Source organism: Macaca mulatta, chromosome 5 (assembly GCF_049350105.2).
Source record: "Macaca mulatta isolate MMU2019108-1 chromosome 5, T2T-MMU8v2.0, whole genome shotgun sequence".
Classification (NCBI taxonomy): Eukaryota; Metazoa; Chordata; class Mammalia; order Primates; family Cercopithecidae; genus Macaca; species Macaca mulatta.
Genome location: NC_133410.1, coordinates 159,505,379 through 159,520,985, shown reverse-complemented (window position 1 = coordinate 159,520,985; position 15,607 = coordinate 159,505,379). Strand labels below are relative to the sequence as shown.

Below are 15,607 nucleotides of genomic sequence, written 5' to 3'. Positions count from 1 at the left end.
AATTGTTATCTTTGTATTTTTTAACTGTTTTTTGCTTCTTCAGTGGTATATGGTTACCATAGTGCACATCTATAACCGATGGAAGAATAGTGAACTTCGATGTTATGTGAATGGTGAACTGGCTTCCTATGGAGAGATAACATGGTTTGTCAACACTAGTGATGTAAGTAGTTTCAAAATGTTGCAATGAAAAAAATGATTTTAAAAGCATGAATTTTTTAAAGAAGAAAAAGTTTTACAACTTGAATATAAAATTCAAAATATTACAATGGTAGATTTTTATAAACATAATTTGGCTAGCATGTTAATTTGTTAATAGAACTTAATGTGTCACTAAAATATTAGTCCTTGTTATAAAATTATTCTGTATAGGTAGAAATGAGGATTTATAGCTAACAGTGGCTATATCTGGGGAGTGGGTCATTGGTTCATTTATCAAAATGAACGAGACCTCCACTATAGGGTTCTGATCATTTTTCTGAATTAGTTAAATGATGCATGCTTATAAATCTTGTATATAATTCTAACTGCTATAGATAACTAGTATGTTGTAACATTTACAGGTTTCAAAAATAAATCTATAGGTTAGAATGAAATTTACAATGTTTTTCCTGTAATTATTTTTTTTTTAATAAAAACTTGAAAAATACAGAGCAGGAAAATGAACATAAAGCATATTACCCATACACCATTAACTCCTCTTTTCATATCCTTTGCTACACATATATACATATTTTGTAATGTTAACCTTAAGAGATCAGGGTCCTGAATCAGACAGACTTAGGTTTGAATCTCAACTCTGTCGTTTATTGACTGTATGACCTTACCTAAATATTAGGCCTTAGTATTTTTCCTCCTGAAAATGGACATAAAATAATTAATACCTCAGAAAGTTGTCATCTGATTAAATGATATTAAATAATATCCATAAATCTATTACCAGAGTGCCTTATGCAGAATGAGTGCTCAGTAAATGTTAGCTCCTTTTTAATACAAAAAAGGGCTCGTATGTAAGTATCGTTTTGTAACCTGTTTTTTCTTACATTAACTTTTACTGAGTGCTTTTTGTATTCCAGGCATTGTAATAAATAGCTTTATTTTCAAAAAGCCCCAGCAACCTTGCAAGATAAGCATTATTATAATCTTCATTTTACAGATTGGTGAAGTACAAAGAGGTTAAGTAACTTGCCATACTCAGTGGCATAGGATGCAGGGATTTGATCTAGGTGGGTTGGCTTGAGAACACATGTGTTTCAAACTTTTCTATATCCCCTAATATCATTACATACACATTTTTCAACATTCTTTCTAATGGTTTTATGGTATAAATTATTTTAGTCTATTTAGATACAGTTTAGAATGGACAACACATTTGTGATAATATAGGTTTTTATTATTTTTGGAGTTTTTTTTTTTTTTCTAATTCCTTTTTTTTTTTCGTTTACAGACCTTTGACAAATGTTTCCTGGGCTCATCAGAAACAGCAGATGCTAATAGAGTATTCTGTGGCCAGATGACTGCAGTTTACCTTTTCAGTGAAGCTCTTAATGCAGCTCAGATATTTGCTATTTATCAGTTGGGCCTGGGATACAAGGTAGTTTACTTACTGTTTTGTGCTTAACCAATGTTAGTTCAGCTTGATTTGAAGGTGGGTTATACATGCAGAGTTTGGTTAATAGATACAAAAAAAAAAAAATGAGACCTACTATTTGATACCACAGTAGGGTGACTATAATCAATAAAAACTGTACATTTTAAAATAGTGTAACTGGATGATTTTCAACTAAATAGATAAATGCTTGAAGGGATGGATATCCATTCTCCATGATGTGCTTATTGCACGTTGCATGACTGTATTAAAACATCTTATGGGCCCCACAAATATATACACCTAAAATGTACCCACAACAATAGAGATGTGTGCCAACGGTAACCAGAAAAGAGTAGGAGTAGCCTACTTAAATTAGACAAAATAGACTTTAAGTCAAAAACTGTCAAAAGAGACAAGGACGTTTTATGATGATAGGGTCAGTTCGCCAGAAAGATAGGACAAATATAGATATATGTACCTAATATCAGCGCCCTCAAATATGTGAAGCAAACTTTGATAGAATTAAAAGAAGTAGCTAGCAACACCATGATAGTAGGAGACTTCAGTATTCAACTTTCAATAATGAATAGAACAACCAGACAGAAGATCAATAAGTAAACAGAAGACTTGAACAGCAGTGCAGCCCAATGTATTTAGCAGTAATATACATAACACTCGATGAAACAACAGCAGAATGTGCATTCTTCTTCTTCTTCTTCTTCTTTTTTTTTTGGGACAGAGTTTCGCTCTTGTTGCCCAGGCTGGAGTGCAATGGCACGATCTTGGCTCATTGCAACCTCCACCTCCTGGGTTCAAGCAATTCTCCTGCCTCAGTCTCCCAAGTAGCTGGGATTACAGGCATGTGGCACCACACCCGGCTAATTTTGTAATTTCAATAGAGATGGGGTTTTGCCATTTTGGTCAGGCTGGTCTCAAACTCCTGACCTCAGGTGATCCTCCCGCCTTGGCTTCCCAAAGTGCTGGGATTGCAGGTGTGAGCCACTGCGCCTGGCCTGCATTCTTCTTAAGCACACATGGAACATTCTCCAGGATAGACATGTGTTATGCCACAAAGTGAGTGTCAACAAAGTTAAGATTGAAATTATACCAAGTATCTTTTTTGACCACAGTAAAATGAAACTGGAAACCAGTTGCCAAAGAAAAACTGGAAAGTCCACCAACATGTAGAAATTAAACAACACACTTAAAACAGCCATTGGGTCAAAGATAAATCACAAGGAAAATTTGAAAATATCTTGAGACAAATCAAAATATAAGCACAACCTACCAAAACTTATGGGATTCAGTGACCTCAGTCTAAGAGAGAAGATTATGGTGATAATGACTGATAAGAAAGATCTCAGATCAGCAACCTAATTTATACAGTATGGAACTGGAAAAAGAACAAATAAAGTCAGTGTTAGCAGATAGAAGGAAGTGGTAAAAATCCGAGCAGAAATGAATGAACTAGAACAGCAGTCCCCAACCTTTTTGGTCCCAGAGACCAGTTTCATGGAAGACAGTTTTCCCACATACCATGGGTGGTGGGGGCACAGCAGGAATGGTTTTGGGATGATTCAAATGCATTACGTTTATTGTGCACTTTATTTCTGTTATTATTACATTGTAATATATAATGAAATAATTATACGACTCACCATAATGTAGAATCGGTGGGAGCCCTGAGCTTGTTTTCCTGCAACTAGACGGTCCCATCCAGGGGTGATGGGAGACAGTGACAGATTATCAGGTATTAATTTCTCATAAGGAGCACGCAATGTAGATCCCTTGCATGTACAGTTCACAATAGGGTTCACCTTCCTATAAAAATCTGATCTGACAGGAGGTGGAGCTCAGGCAGTAATGTGAGTGATAGGGAGTGGCTGTAAATACAGATGAAGCTTGGCTTGCTTGCCCCCACTCACTTCTTGCTGTTGTTCCTAATAGGTTATATACCTGGTTAGGGACCCTTGGAATAGAAAATAGAAAAGTAGTGAGAAAAAAATCAGTGAAACTAACAGGTCTTTTTTTTTTTTTTTTTAATTAAACATCAACAAAATTGACAAATTCTTATGAAGACTAAGGAAAAAAGAAGAGTACATAAATAAGTAAAATCAGAAATTAAGGAGGAGGCATTATAACATGCCGCAGAAATAGAAAGAATTATAAGAGAATGCTATGAAAAGTATGCCAACAAATTGGATAATTTTGAAGAAATGGATAATTTTCTAGAAACATACATCCTACTGAGACTGAATCAAGAATAAATTTTAAAAATCTGAAAAGACCTATAGCTAGTAAGGAGATTGAACCAATAATAAAAAACTTTTCAACAAAGAAAGCTGAGGACTAGATGGCTTCACTGGAGAATGCTATCAGTTATTTGAAGAAGAATTAACACCAGTTCTCCTCAAATTTACAAAAATTTTAAGAGGAGGGAACATTTTCAAACTGGTTTTATGAGGCCAGTGTTATCCTGATACCAAAGCCAGATCAAGATAGTAAAAGAAAGAAAACTATAGACCAATATCCCTGATGAATATTGATGGAAAAATCCTCAATAAAACACTAAGAAATTGAATTTAACAGCACATTAAAAGAATGATACACATTGTCAAATTAAGATTTGTTTCTGGAATGCAAAGATGGTTCAACATGAAAATCAGTCAATGCAATGTACCACATTAACAGTGAATTACAAAATTTATATGGTCATATATCAACTGATACAGAAAAAGCATTTGACAAAATTCAACACTCTTTCTTGATTTAAAAAAAAACAAAACAAAAAACACTCAACAATCTATGAATAGAAGGAAACTACCTCAACATAATAAAGTATTATATATGAAGAGCCCATGACTAACTGAACAGTGAAAAATAGACAGTTTTTCCTCTAAAATCAGGAACAAAGCAAGGATGCTTATTCTTTCCATTTCTATTCAACATAGTATTTGAAAATCCAGTTAGAGCAATTAGGCAAGAAAAAGAAATAAAAGGCAACTAAATTGGAAGGGAACAAGTAAAATGATCTGTTTGTATATGGCATGACCTTGTATCTAAAAATCCCTAAAGATTTCACCAAAAACTGTTAGGACTAGGAAATGAATTCAGCAGAATTGTAAGGCACAAAATCATACACACAAATCAATTGTGTTTCTATGTAGCAATAATGAAGTAATAATGAACAGTTTGAAAATTACACAATTTCTTTTAAAATAGCATCAAAAAGGATAACATACTTAGAAATAAACTCAACCAAAGTGGCAAAAGAGCTGTACCCTGACTCCACCAAGGAGGCAAAAGAGTTGTACACTGAAAAGTACAAAATGTTGCTGACAAAATTAAAGAGACCCAAAGAAATGTAAAGACATCCGTTGTTCATCTTGTGGAAGATTTAATATGTTAAAAATCCATACTACCTAAAGCAATCTACAGATTCAGTGCAGTTCTTATCAAAATACCAATGGCATTTTTTTGCATAAATAGAAACACAATTCTAAAATTAATATGGAATCTCAAGGGATTCTCAGTAGCCAAAACAGTCTTTAAAAAGGGGAACAAAGTTGCAGGCTTTACACTTCCGGATTTCAAAATTTATTACAAGGCTATAATACATAATGAAAACAGTGTTAGATTTGCTTAGACACATACGCCGAAGGAACACAATATAGTGTCCAGAAATTAACTTTTGCATATAAGGTCAGATGATCTTTGACAAGTGAGGCAAGGCCACATATTGGGGAAAGGACAGTGTGTTCGACACATGATGTTGGGAAAAGTGGATATCCAGATGCGAAAAATAAGAAAAAAAAGTTTTATACTTAATTCATATTATATGTTGTATATAAAAATGAGCTGAAAATGGATTAAAGACCTAAAAGTAACATGTAAAACTATAAAACTCCTGAAAGAATACATAAGGGAAAAGCTTTACAACATTGAATTTGGCAGTGATTTCTTGATTGATTGTGATACCAAAAGCACAGGCAACCAAAGCAAAAACAGACAAATAAGATGATGTCAAAGTTGTAAAGTTCTGAGCATCAAAGGAAATATCCAGCAGAGTGGAAAGGTAACCTACAGAGTGAGAGAAAATATTTAGCAATCATATATCTGATAAAGGATTAATATCCAGAATATATGAATCCTGTAACTCAACAACAACAACAACAACAAAACAATTAAAAACCCATAAAAGAGTTGAGTAGACATTTCTTTAAAGAAGATATGAAAATAGCCAATGAACATACGAAAAGATGCTCAATATCACTAGACATTAGAAAAATGCTAATTTAAATTACAATGAACTATCGCCTCACCATTTAGGATGACTCTTTAAAAAAGAAAACAGAAAATAACAAGTGTTGTTGAGAATGTGGAGAAATTGGTACTTTTGTGCACTGTTGAGGGGAATGAAAAATGGTGCAGCTGCTGTGGACAACAATATGAGGTTCCTCAAAAAATTAAAAATAGAACTTCCATGTGATCCAGTAATCTCACTTATGGGATATATACAAAATAATTGAAAAGAGGATCTTGGAGACATTTTCACACAAGAAATAGGGTCACAAGGAGATATTTGCCCACCCATGTTCATAGTAATATTTTCAATAACTCAGAAATAGAAGTAACCCAGATGTCCAGTAGCAGATGAATGGATAAAGAAAATGTGACAGACAACACACATAAACACACAGGACCATTATTCAACCTTAAAAAACAAGGAAATCCTGTCATCAGCTAAAACATGGAGGAACTATGAAGACATTGTGCTAAATGAAATGCTTTGGTCACAAAAAGGCAAATACTGTAGGATTCCACTTATATGAGGTAATCTAAGAGTCCAACTCATAGAAACAGAAAGTAGAATTGTGATAGTCAGGGACTGGTGGGGAGCAGGAAATGGGAAGTTGTTAAATGGCTACAGAGTTTCAGTTTTGCAAGATACAGAAGTTCTAGAGATTTGCTGTTTAGCAATATGAATACAGTTAATGTTCCTCAATTACACACTTAAAAATACTTACGATGGTAAGTTGCATATTATATACTTTTGACCACAATTTTAACAAAAGAGTATAAGAAAAAAAGATAAAATGTGATCTGTTGGTCACTTTTACCTTTTTAAGGTAAGGTTTTAATGTCAAGTTGACTTGATTTCCATTGTATCTTTAAATTCAGCCAATTTTAGAAGTAAACAAAGAGGGGTCCTCTTACATGATACTGTTAAAAGATTATCAACTGTCTTCCTCCTTAAAATTTTACACCTGTATTGATTTGTACTTAGATTCTCTTTTTGTGGCATACTATTTAACTGTTTTTAATTAATTCTTAGGGTACATTTAAATTCAAAGCAGAAAGCGACCTTTTCCTAGCTGAGCATCACAAACTTCTATTGTACGATGGGAAACTCTCTAGTGCCATTGCGTTCACGTACAATCCACGGGCTACAGATGCCCAACTTTGCCTTGAATCATCTCCTAAGGACAACCCTTCAATTTTTGTTCATTCACCACATGCTCTCATGCTCCAGGTACTAACTGTGATCTTTGAAGAAAATTTATATTGGTAATTTTTGATGTGTTATTGAGATGTATTTGGTAGCTTCTGTTAAATACATGGAATGTCACATTTTAGTGTTTCTGCATTTATTGTTGTGCCTTATTTTTAATTGTTTTGGAAAAGAAATCATTGAAGTCTTTACTGTGTTTTTGATCTTACAAGGATGTAAAGGCAGTTTTAACACATTCCATCCAAAGTGCAATGCATTCAATTGGAGGAGTACAAGTACTATTTCCACTTTTTGCACAGTTGGATTACAGGCAATATTTGTCGGATGAGGTTGATTTGACTATATGGTGAGTGCCTTTGTTTCTTTAATTTGCTGTGAGGGTTACTTTCATCACTGTTGAGCTATACAATATTTTGTCTCTCACGTTTTGTTGTAGAGTCAAAATAATTTAAAGAAACTTGTGAACTATAAACTGTATTACAAGACCATATTAATTATGTCAGTATTAAGTTCTTGCTTATCAGTAGGAAATATGGAAGCTGTAAGAAACACAGTAAATTGGTTTTAGAATAATGTTATAAATGGCAATAATGGGTTACTCAAGAATAAATACATTTTTTGTCTAAATTTAAAATTTTTTTACTACCCATAATACAATAAGAAATTTTTAATTTCTGAAATATTTTAAATTATTTGGTAATGATTTATTATGGAACTTTTCATATTTTAATTATTTATTACTGATTGCATTTATGTAATCAGAAGCCAAAAATTTTAATAGCGTTATCTGAAGTGAATTAGTCTTTTTTTAAAAAAAATTAGATTGTACATTTAGCACATTTTTGTCTCTTGTGTTGTAGTCCTGAGTCTAAAAAAGACAAAGGGATGTGGGAAAGGAGTTTAAATTTCTCATGGCTGTATATTCTAGTGAAACTATATATAGTGAAATTATTGTTTCATTTGTAGTGAAATTATTGTTTCATTTGTTACTTGAGAAATTTAAATGACTTTTACATTCTCTCATTTTGAAATTCTCCCTTTGATTTTTGCTTTTATATGTAACTTGATGTCTACCACCAATGTGTATAATAATGGAATAGTTTTGTCCTGATTCTTTTCAGGTAACAATTTTTTTTTAAAAAGAAAAAGTTATCAAATCTAGTATTTGTCAACTTATATTTTAAAAAATATAAAATTACCCTGACATATTAATACTTTATAGAATTGTTTTGTTCTATGTTCTAACAGGGCTTACTTACAGTTTTTCCCATCCCATCCCCTCCCCTCCCCTCCCCGCTCCCCCTCCCTCCCTCTCCCTCCCTCCCCCTCCCCCTCCCCCTCCCTCCCTCCCTCCCTCCCTTCCTCCCTTCCTCCCTCCCTCCCTTCCTCCCTTCCTCCCTCCCTTCCTTCCTTCCTTCCTTCCTTCCTTCCTTCCTTCCTTCCTTCCTTCCTTCCTTCCTTCCTTCCTTCCTTCCCCCTACTTCCCCTCTCTGCCCCCTCCCTCATTTCCCCCTCCATGCCCTCCCCCCTCCCCCACTGCTCTCCTCCCTCCCTCCCTCCCCTCCCCCTGTCCCACCCCCCCCCTTATTGAAATTGCTCGCAGTGAAAGCACTGATGTGGGGGTGGAGATTGGCTGCCGGTCATGCTTTCTCTCTCTTTTTTTTTTTTGGTGGGACTTCTCTCTGAGAAGGCAGTAACAACTGACCTTATTCCTTTCCCTTCTGGGAATCTTTAAAAATTGTAGGTAGTAGAGCATGGTTGTAGCCCCTGTTCAGTTTTAAAAGTGTTCAAGACTGACTAAAGAATTACAATTTTGTTGTTGGGATAATGAACAAACTTCTTAAATTAGTGTTCAACGACCTCAGGTTTGCCTCCAAGTTAACTTTCTCATCTTTCTCTTCATGTGCCCTCTGCTCCATTCAGACTGGGCAAGTCTGGAGCCCTAACACATTTTGAGGATTTATACCTTACTCTTTTTGCTCCACTGTCTTTTCTCACCTTTTGGCCCCTAACACTTCAAAGTTGAATATGCTTGCTTATCTAAGTTATATCTGTTCTTTAAGGCCTTACTATATTTTTAATAAGTATTTGTTATCGGTTGTTTTGGAAGTTGCTCATTTTACTCTATATCATGCACATTTGTCATTGTTTCTAAGTAATTCACCTATTAATGTGTTTGGGATAAAGTATATGAAATAAATATTTGAGTAACTCCTAGTCCTACATTAAAAATCTAGTTCTGATGTAATGTTGGAAGCAGTTTTAGTGGAGCTTCAATTTCTTTGAAATGGAGAACTTTTTTATTAAGGTGAATGGAAGGGTTACATCTATCTAACCTAATTAAAAAAATAGAATATGTTTTTTAATCATTGCCTTTTTAAAAAATTGTAGTTCAACCTTGCTGGCCTTTATCATGGAATTGTTGAAGAACTCAATTGCTATGCAGGAGCAGATGCTTGCCTGTAAGGGCTTCTTGGTAATAGGATATAGCCTTGAAAAGGTAAAGTATATTTTATGTTTTTGGTTCTTAATTTACAGGCCATACATTTGTTCTCTAAGTGGCCAAGGAATTCTGTCTGCAAGAATGTCTCCTTGGTTACAGAAAATTACCTAAACTAAAATAACATTTTGTTGTTTTACCTTGCCTCCATTCCTCTATTAAACAAATGTGATAGTGAGCTTCATGGCATCTTTAACTTTGAGCATAATTTGTGGGCCAACTTTTTTCCTGGTAGGGATAGCCTGTAATTCACTTACTTTGACTTGAATTTGTAATAACATTTGAACTACCTTTTTTGTAGTCTTCCAAATCTCATGTCAGCAGAGCAGTACTTGAACTTTGCCTTGCGTTTTCAAAATATCTGAGTAATCTGCAGAATGGGATGCCCCTGCTCAAGCAGTTGTGTGATCACGTTCTTCTTAATCCTGCCATATGGATTCATACCCCAGCCAAGGTAATATATATCTATATATTGATATTGCTTTACTATCTTTGCTGTTTTTGTGCTTGAGAAGTGTGATAATTAAGAGGATTTTCTTTTTTTTAATGTACTATTTTGCAAGACTTCAGTAGATTGCTTTTTTTGACTAAGCATCCTTTTTTACTCCTCAGGAAAAATTGCAAATCTGTGTGTGTGTGTGTGTGTGTGTGTGTGTGTGTATTAATATATACAAAGAATATATACACGCATACAAAAAATATATTCTGTGTAAATGTCATTATTTAAAAGATACAGGTATAGTCCTTATTTTTCTGAAATTAAATGAAATAAAGTTTTATTTGAGAGAGACTTCATTTACTAAATGTAAATCAAAGTTAGACAGTTTTAATGTAATTAATAATGTTTCCTAGTAACTGTAGCTTTGTTCCGTTGTAAATATGCATATATATTTTTTTCTTTTTTTTTCTATTTCTTAAGAACTCACCCCGCTCCTGCTCTCTCTCTTTTTTACTTCACACTTTTGCCTTCCAACGTGATGAACTACTGAGTTTCATTCTTACAGGTACCGCTGAAATGTCACTTTTTCCTTGAAGGCATGATATACTAGTCTCATGTAATCATTTTAGTTTCACATTAATTCAAATTATAAAAACAGTTGTGCAAATTTTTTTTTCAGTTTTGTAACAACAAACCAATTAGCTCTATGTGAATGTAAATGAATTTGTGGATAAGGTGTATGAACAAAATCTTTAATAAATCCTAATGTTGTAATACATTGTCCTAAAAATTCAGTAGTGGCAGTATTAAGCATAACTTGAAACAGAGCATTTTATTAAATTGCATAATTGTATCTATCTTATCTACAATTTTTGTTAGAAGTTGTGTTATTTCAAGCCCAGTTTTCCTCTCTCCCCTTCTGACTTTTGGTCCACTTGCAGTGTGTATCATTGTTTAAGTTGGAATAGCACCTACTTATTCTAGTTGTCAGAAAAAAGTCTGCAGACTTTTTTTTGCTTTTCTAGAGTCTTAATATCTTATTTTCAGCTGGTCTTTTAAAATGTTAAAGAGAAAAACAGCTGCTGACTCTGATTGCCATTTGGAAATAATCAAAAGAGGCAGCTGGAGGTTGTAGCTTTTTATCTCCAGGTCAAATTTGACCTCATTTTCTTCCATGACCCTCAGTCTTATTTCTTTTTGAGGATTGTTTCAAGTTACTTTTTAAATCTTTTACTAGACACTTTTTTGTCTTACTGATCAGCATATTTGTAAGGCTTTGTGTCTCTTTTGATGTGGTCAGAAAGCCTCTTATTAGATACTTAGTTGGAGGGGAATTAAAAAAAATTCATCTTATGATTTTCTTAGTTTCCTAGGATTATTTTACCCTATTTCTTATCTTCTACTTTTAATAACTTTCCTCAATTTCCTTTTTAGAATTTGCAGTTGAGTTGATAATATTAACATTTTCTCCTGTTTTAGCCATCTGCTTTATGTATCCACAAGGGGTTTTATCCACTTTTATTTTATTGTAAAGACAGTCATAAAAAAGGGCAGATCCAAATTTTGTTTGACTTGAAGGTCAAATGTTTATCATGTGGGAAATTTTTTAAGAAGAATACAATATAATGCATAGAAAATTAGGTTTAGGGTCTTGGAAGAAACATTTATAGATCAGTGGTCATAAAGTTTAAGCTTTATCAGCTTCGTGGTCAATCCACCTCTGGGTAAAAGTTGAAGGTCTGGATGTGTGGATGTGAAAAGCTTTGCTTTTTGAAAAGGGAGCTACCAGCGATTTGTAGTTTCCATTTATCTTAGATCTGCTCAGAGACCATCTTTTTAATGACCTAGCAGGAGAGATGAATTTTCTTGTCTACCATGGTCCTTTGTGTACTCAACAGATATTTGTTCAGTGACTACTTTATGGTGGTGAGCAAGATAGACTTGATACTTGCTCTCGTAGAATTAGATTTAGTAGGAAAGACAGATGTTAACACACAATTTGTGTGGCTATTGGAGTACATAATGAGTGAATGAGGGAAGGTTTATTCATAATTAGCATATGAGTAATCTTGAGGTCTTTCATTCATCTCTATATGTTGCTACTAAATTCTATTTATTTATTTTTTTGACACAGGGTCTCACTGTGTCACCAAAGTGGGAGTGCAGTGGTGTGATCTCAGCTCACTGTAACCTCTGCCTCCCCAGCCCAGGTGATCCTCCCATCTCAGCCTCCTGAGTAGTTGGGCCTGTAGCTGTGTACCACCACACACAGCTAATTTTTGTATTTTTTTGTAGAGATGATGTTTTGCCATGTTGCCCAGGCTGGTCTCAAACTCCTAGGCTCAAGTGATCCACCTGCCTCAGCCCTCCAGAGTGCTGGGATCACAGGTGTGAGGCATTAGGCCCAGCCTCTGTTCATTTTTCTTTTACCACAGTATCATTCTCAATAGACTAACTTTCTCCAGTTTTCCATTTCTTTGTCTAACTTGTCACTATTCTGCCAGAGTTCCAACATGTTCTTTTTTTTATTTGAGACAGAGTCTTGTTCTGTCATCCAGGGTAGAGTGCAGTGGCATGGCCATGGCTCAGTGCAACCTTGAACTCCTGGGCTCAATCAGTCCTCCTGCTTCAGCCTCCTGAGTAGCTGATACTGCAGGTGTGCACCACCATTCCCATTCCCAGCTAACTTTTTACATTTTTTTGTAGAGACCAGGGTCTTGCTTTGTTGTTTAGGCTGGTCTCAGACTTCTGGCCTCAAGCAATCCTCCTCTCTCAGCCCCAGAAAGTGTTGGGATTACAGTCTTGAGCCACCATGCCCAACCCCAATATTTTCCTAAGATATGATTCTTATCATTCCTTAGCCCCAGAAGTTTTAATGGTTTCCCATTGAGGACTTCATGTCAATTATTATTTCTAGATTTTCTAGCTTAAAAATGGAAATATCCTCAGTGGATAGGGAGGTACCAAAAGGTTTCCCTATAGTGGTGGTTCTCAGTTTTGACTGCTAATAGAATAAGTTGGGGTAGGTTTATAAAAACAGACAAATATAGAATCCCACCACTTCCACTGCAGATTCTGATTTCATCAATATGGTGTTACTGGTGGAGGGTGTCCAGGTTCTTGGTGTCTTGAACAAAGAATTGGACAAAATGCACAAGGCAAGGGAAGAATGAAGGAACAAAAGCAGAAATTTATTGAAAATGAAAGTACACTCCACAGTGTGAGAACAGTTCTGAGCATAGGGGCTCAAGAGCCCTGTTACAGAATTTCTGGGGGTTTAAATAACCTCTAGAGGTTTCCACTGGTTGCTTGCTGTAGGCCCTATGTAAATGAAGACAATGCAGTAAAGTTACAAAGTCATTTACTCGGTGTATGCCCTATGTAAATGGAGAGGATATTTCTTGTCATAGCTGTAGTGTTTCCATTTGATTTAGTTCTAGGAAGTCCTTAGGTTCCCTGCCTCTAGACCCTATTCTCCTGCCTCACTGAGATGGGACTCAGGCATCAGTATTAAAAAAAAAAAAAAAAGTTTTCCAGTTATTTTAATGTGCAGTCAAGATTGAGAACTGTTGTTCTAACTCTAGGGAAACCTTTATTTCAACCATCATTTTTCTTGCTTGAAATTTTCTCTTGTATTCTGTCTGTCTATTCTACTACTCATCTTCAAAGCCTATCTTAATGCCTACTTTCTTAGTGAAGCTTTTCTTTACGATTTCAGTTTATTCTATAATAATTTATCTGTCCTCTGAATTAATAATATTTCAGAGCTGTATGTTACTCAGTTACATATTGCTTCATGACTTTTTTCATGTTTTGGTGGGCATATTTATTATCTTTGATTTATTTTGCTTAAATATAAGTGTATTTTTTTTTTAATCTTTTCAATTGTATTTCAGCTACTTAGGGACAGCATACGTGCCATTATATTTCCATGATACAGTGTTATGCATGTAGTTAGATGTAAATATTTGCTGAAGGACTGAAACAACATGGTTAAGAATTTGAGCCATGTCACATTGTCTCAATGAGGAGTGGATTGGGTCTATCAATTTGAACAGCAGTAGCTACATCAAAATAACATTTTGCAGCAAATCAGTAGATTACAATGTATATGTATGCGTTTAGACACATATATGGTTTTGTGAATTACAATGATCTTCCAAACCCTGCTTTTAAGTGGTTCAGAACCTGCCACTTTTTACCATGTTAGATTTATTCACTGACACTCTAATTGATTTAGCCTTGATTGTTTATCTGTAGGGCACCTGGAAGATAGGTACCTACTTTTTTGCTCTCTAAAGAAATCCCTAGGTGACACTGAGGTACCTTGCAGGTTTGAAAAGGAAAATGCCCTCGTTGTCCAGGAAGGTAACATAAATGTTCAATTATAAATGATCAGTAGTTTGGTCTGTGGTCAAGGGCAGAATATATGTCCTATACTTAAAGTTGTTCAGCTTATAAAATATACCGTCTAGCAATAAAATGAAAAATTCTTGATTTCAACATGAGAGTAGAGCAAAAGCAGTCGTTATTTTTGCTGCTCTAAGTAATGGAGTATAGTTGATGAGTTTCAGACCCATAATTTCACTAAAAAAAAAATTTTTTTTTTGAGGCAGGGTCTCACTCTGTCGCCCAGGCTGGAGTGCAGTGGCACTATCTCGGGTTACTGCAGTCTCTACCTCCTGGGTTTAAGAGATTCTCCTGCCTCGGTCTCCTGAGTACCTGGGACTACAGGTGTGTACCACCATGCTCGGCTAATTTTTGTATTTTTTGGTAGAGACGAAGTTTCACGATGTTGGCCAGGCTGCTTTTAAACTCCTGACCTCAAGTGATCTGCCCGCCTCAGCCTCCTAACGTGCTGAAATTACAGGCGTGAACCACCGGGGTGGGCCAATTTTTTGTTGAGATGAAATGTGCAGTGGTGGGGTAGCACTTGTATTACTTCTTTCTCTTACATATGAAGAGGTGATATTTTGAAGTTAATATAAAAATATATAACTTCTTATGTATTTTTTAAACTACTTATCAATGAGATTAGTAGAATCCTTTCCAAGTTAGGGGACATTTTACACATGTTGAGAGATTATAATATTATAATGAAAATGCTAGATTGGAATGTTTCTTGTAATGAGCTACTGTCACAGAATTCTGTTTTTCTAATACTCCTCAGTTAAACTCTATATCTTTTTCTATGGTTTTCTTTTGGTTTAGTTCTATTTGTTTTTTCCTTTTGCGTTACTAGTACTTTTTCTTTGGAGTCATTTCAGCTCCTGATTTTCTGCAAATGTTATATTTGAAAGAAATTCTAGATTTTTCAAACAACTATGCATAGATAGCATAAGTAATAAGTCTATTATAAAGAGGTTACACATGCTTAGGAATAATTGCTGGTTGCTAAATAGGAATCACAAAGTTATTTCCATGGAATAATGCAGCAAAAAGTTTCCATATTTGATAATGCTTCTATAAAAGAAGAAATTACCTGGTTTGGTTTTATAAGGAGTGTGTGTGCATGTGCTTGTGTGTCAATGGGTATGTGTTACCTAATATGAATATTATTATCAG

At 34.9% G+C, this 15,607-nt stretch overlaps 1 protein-coding gene across 5 annotated transcripts in view; it reads left to right on the top strand.

The window, feature by feature from the left end:
• Positions 1-15,607, top strand: part of LRBA (LPS responsive beige-like anchor protein) — a 766,998-nt gene that overhangs the window by 96,830 nt on the left and 654,561 nt on the right. For all 5 annotated transcript variants that reach the window (XM_028848808.2, XM_028848811.2, XM_028848807.2 and 2 more), the window contains exons 8-13: positions 44-163; positions 1,448-1,594; positions 6,927-7,124; positions 7,316-7,449; positions 9,495-9,603; positions 9,905-10,057. In XM_028848808.2, coding sequence (XP_028704641.1) covers positions 44-163; positions 1,448-1,594; positions 6,927-7,124; positions 7,316-7,449; positions 9,495-9,603; positions 9,905-10,057 — 861 coding nt within the window. The remainder of the gene's footprint in view (positions 1-43; positions 164-1,447; positions 1,595-6,926; positions 7,125-7,315; positions 7,450-9,494; positions 9,604-9,904; positions 10,058-15,607) is intronic.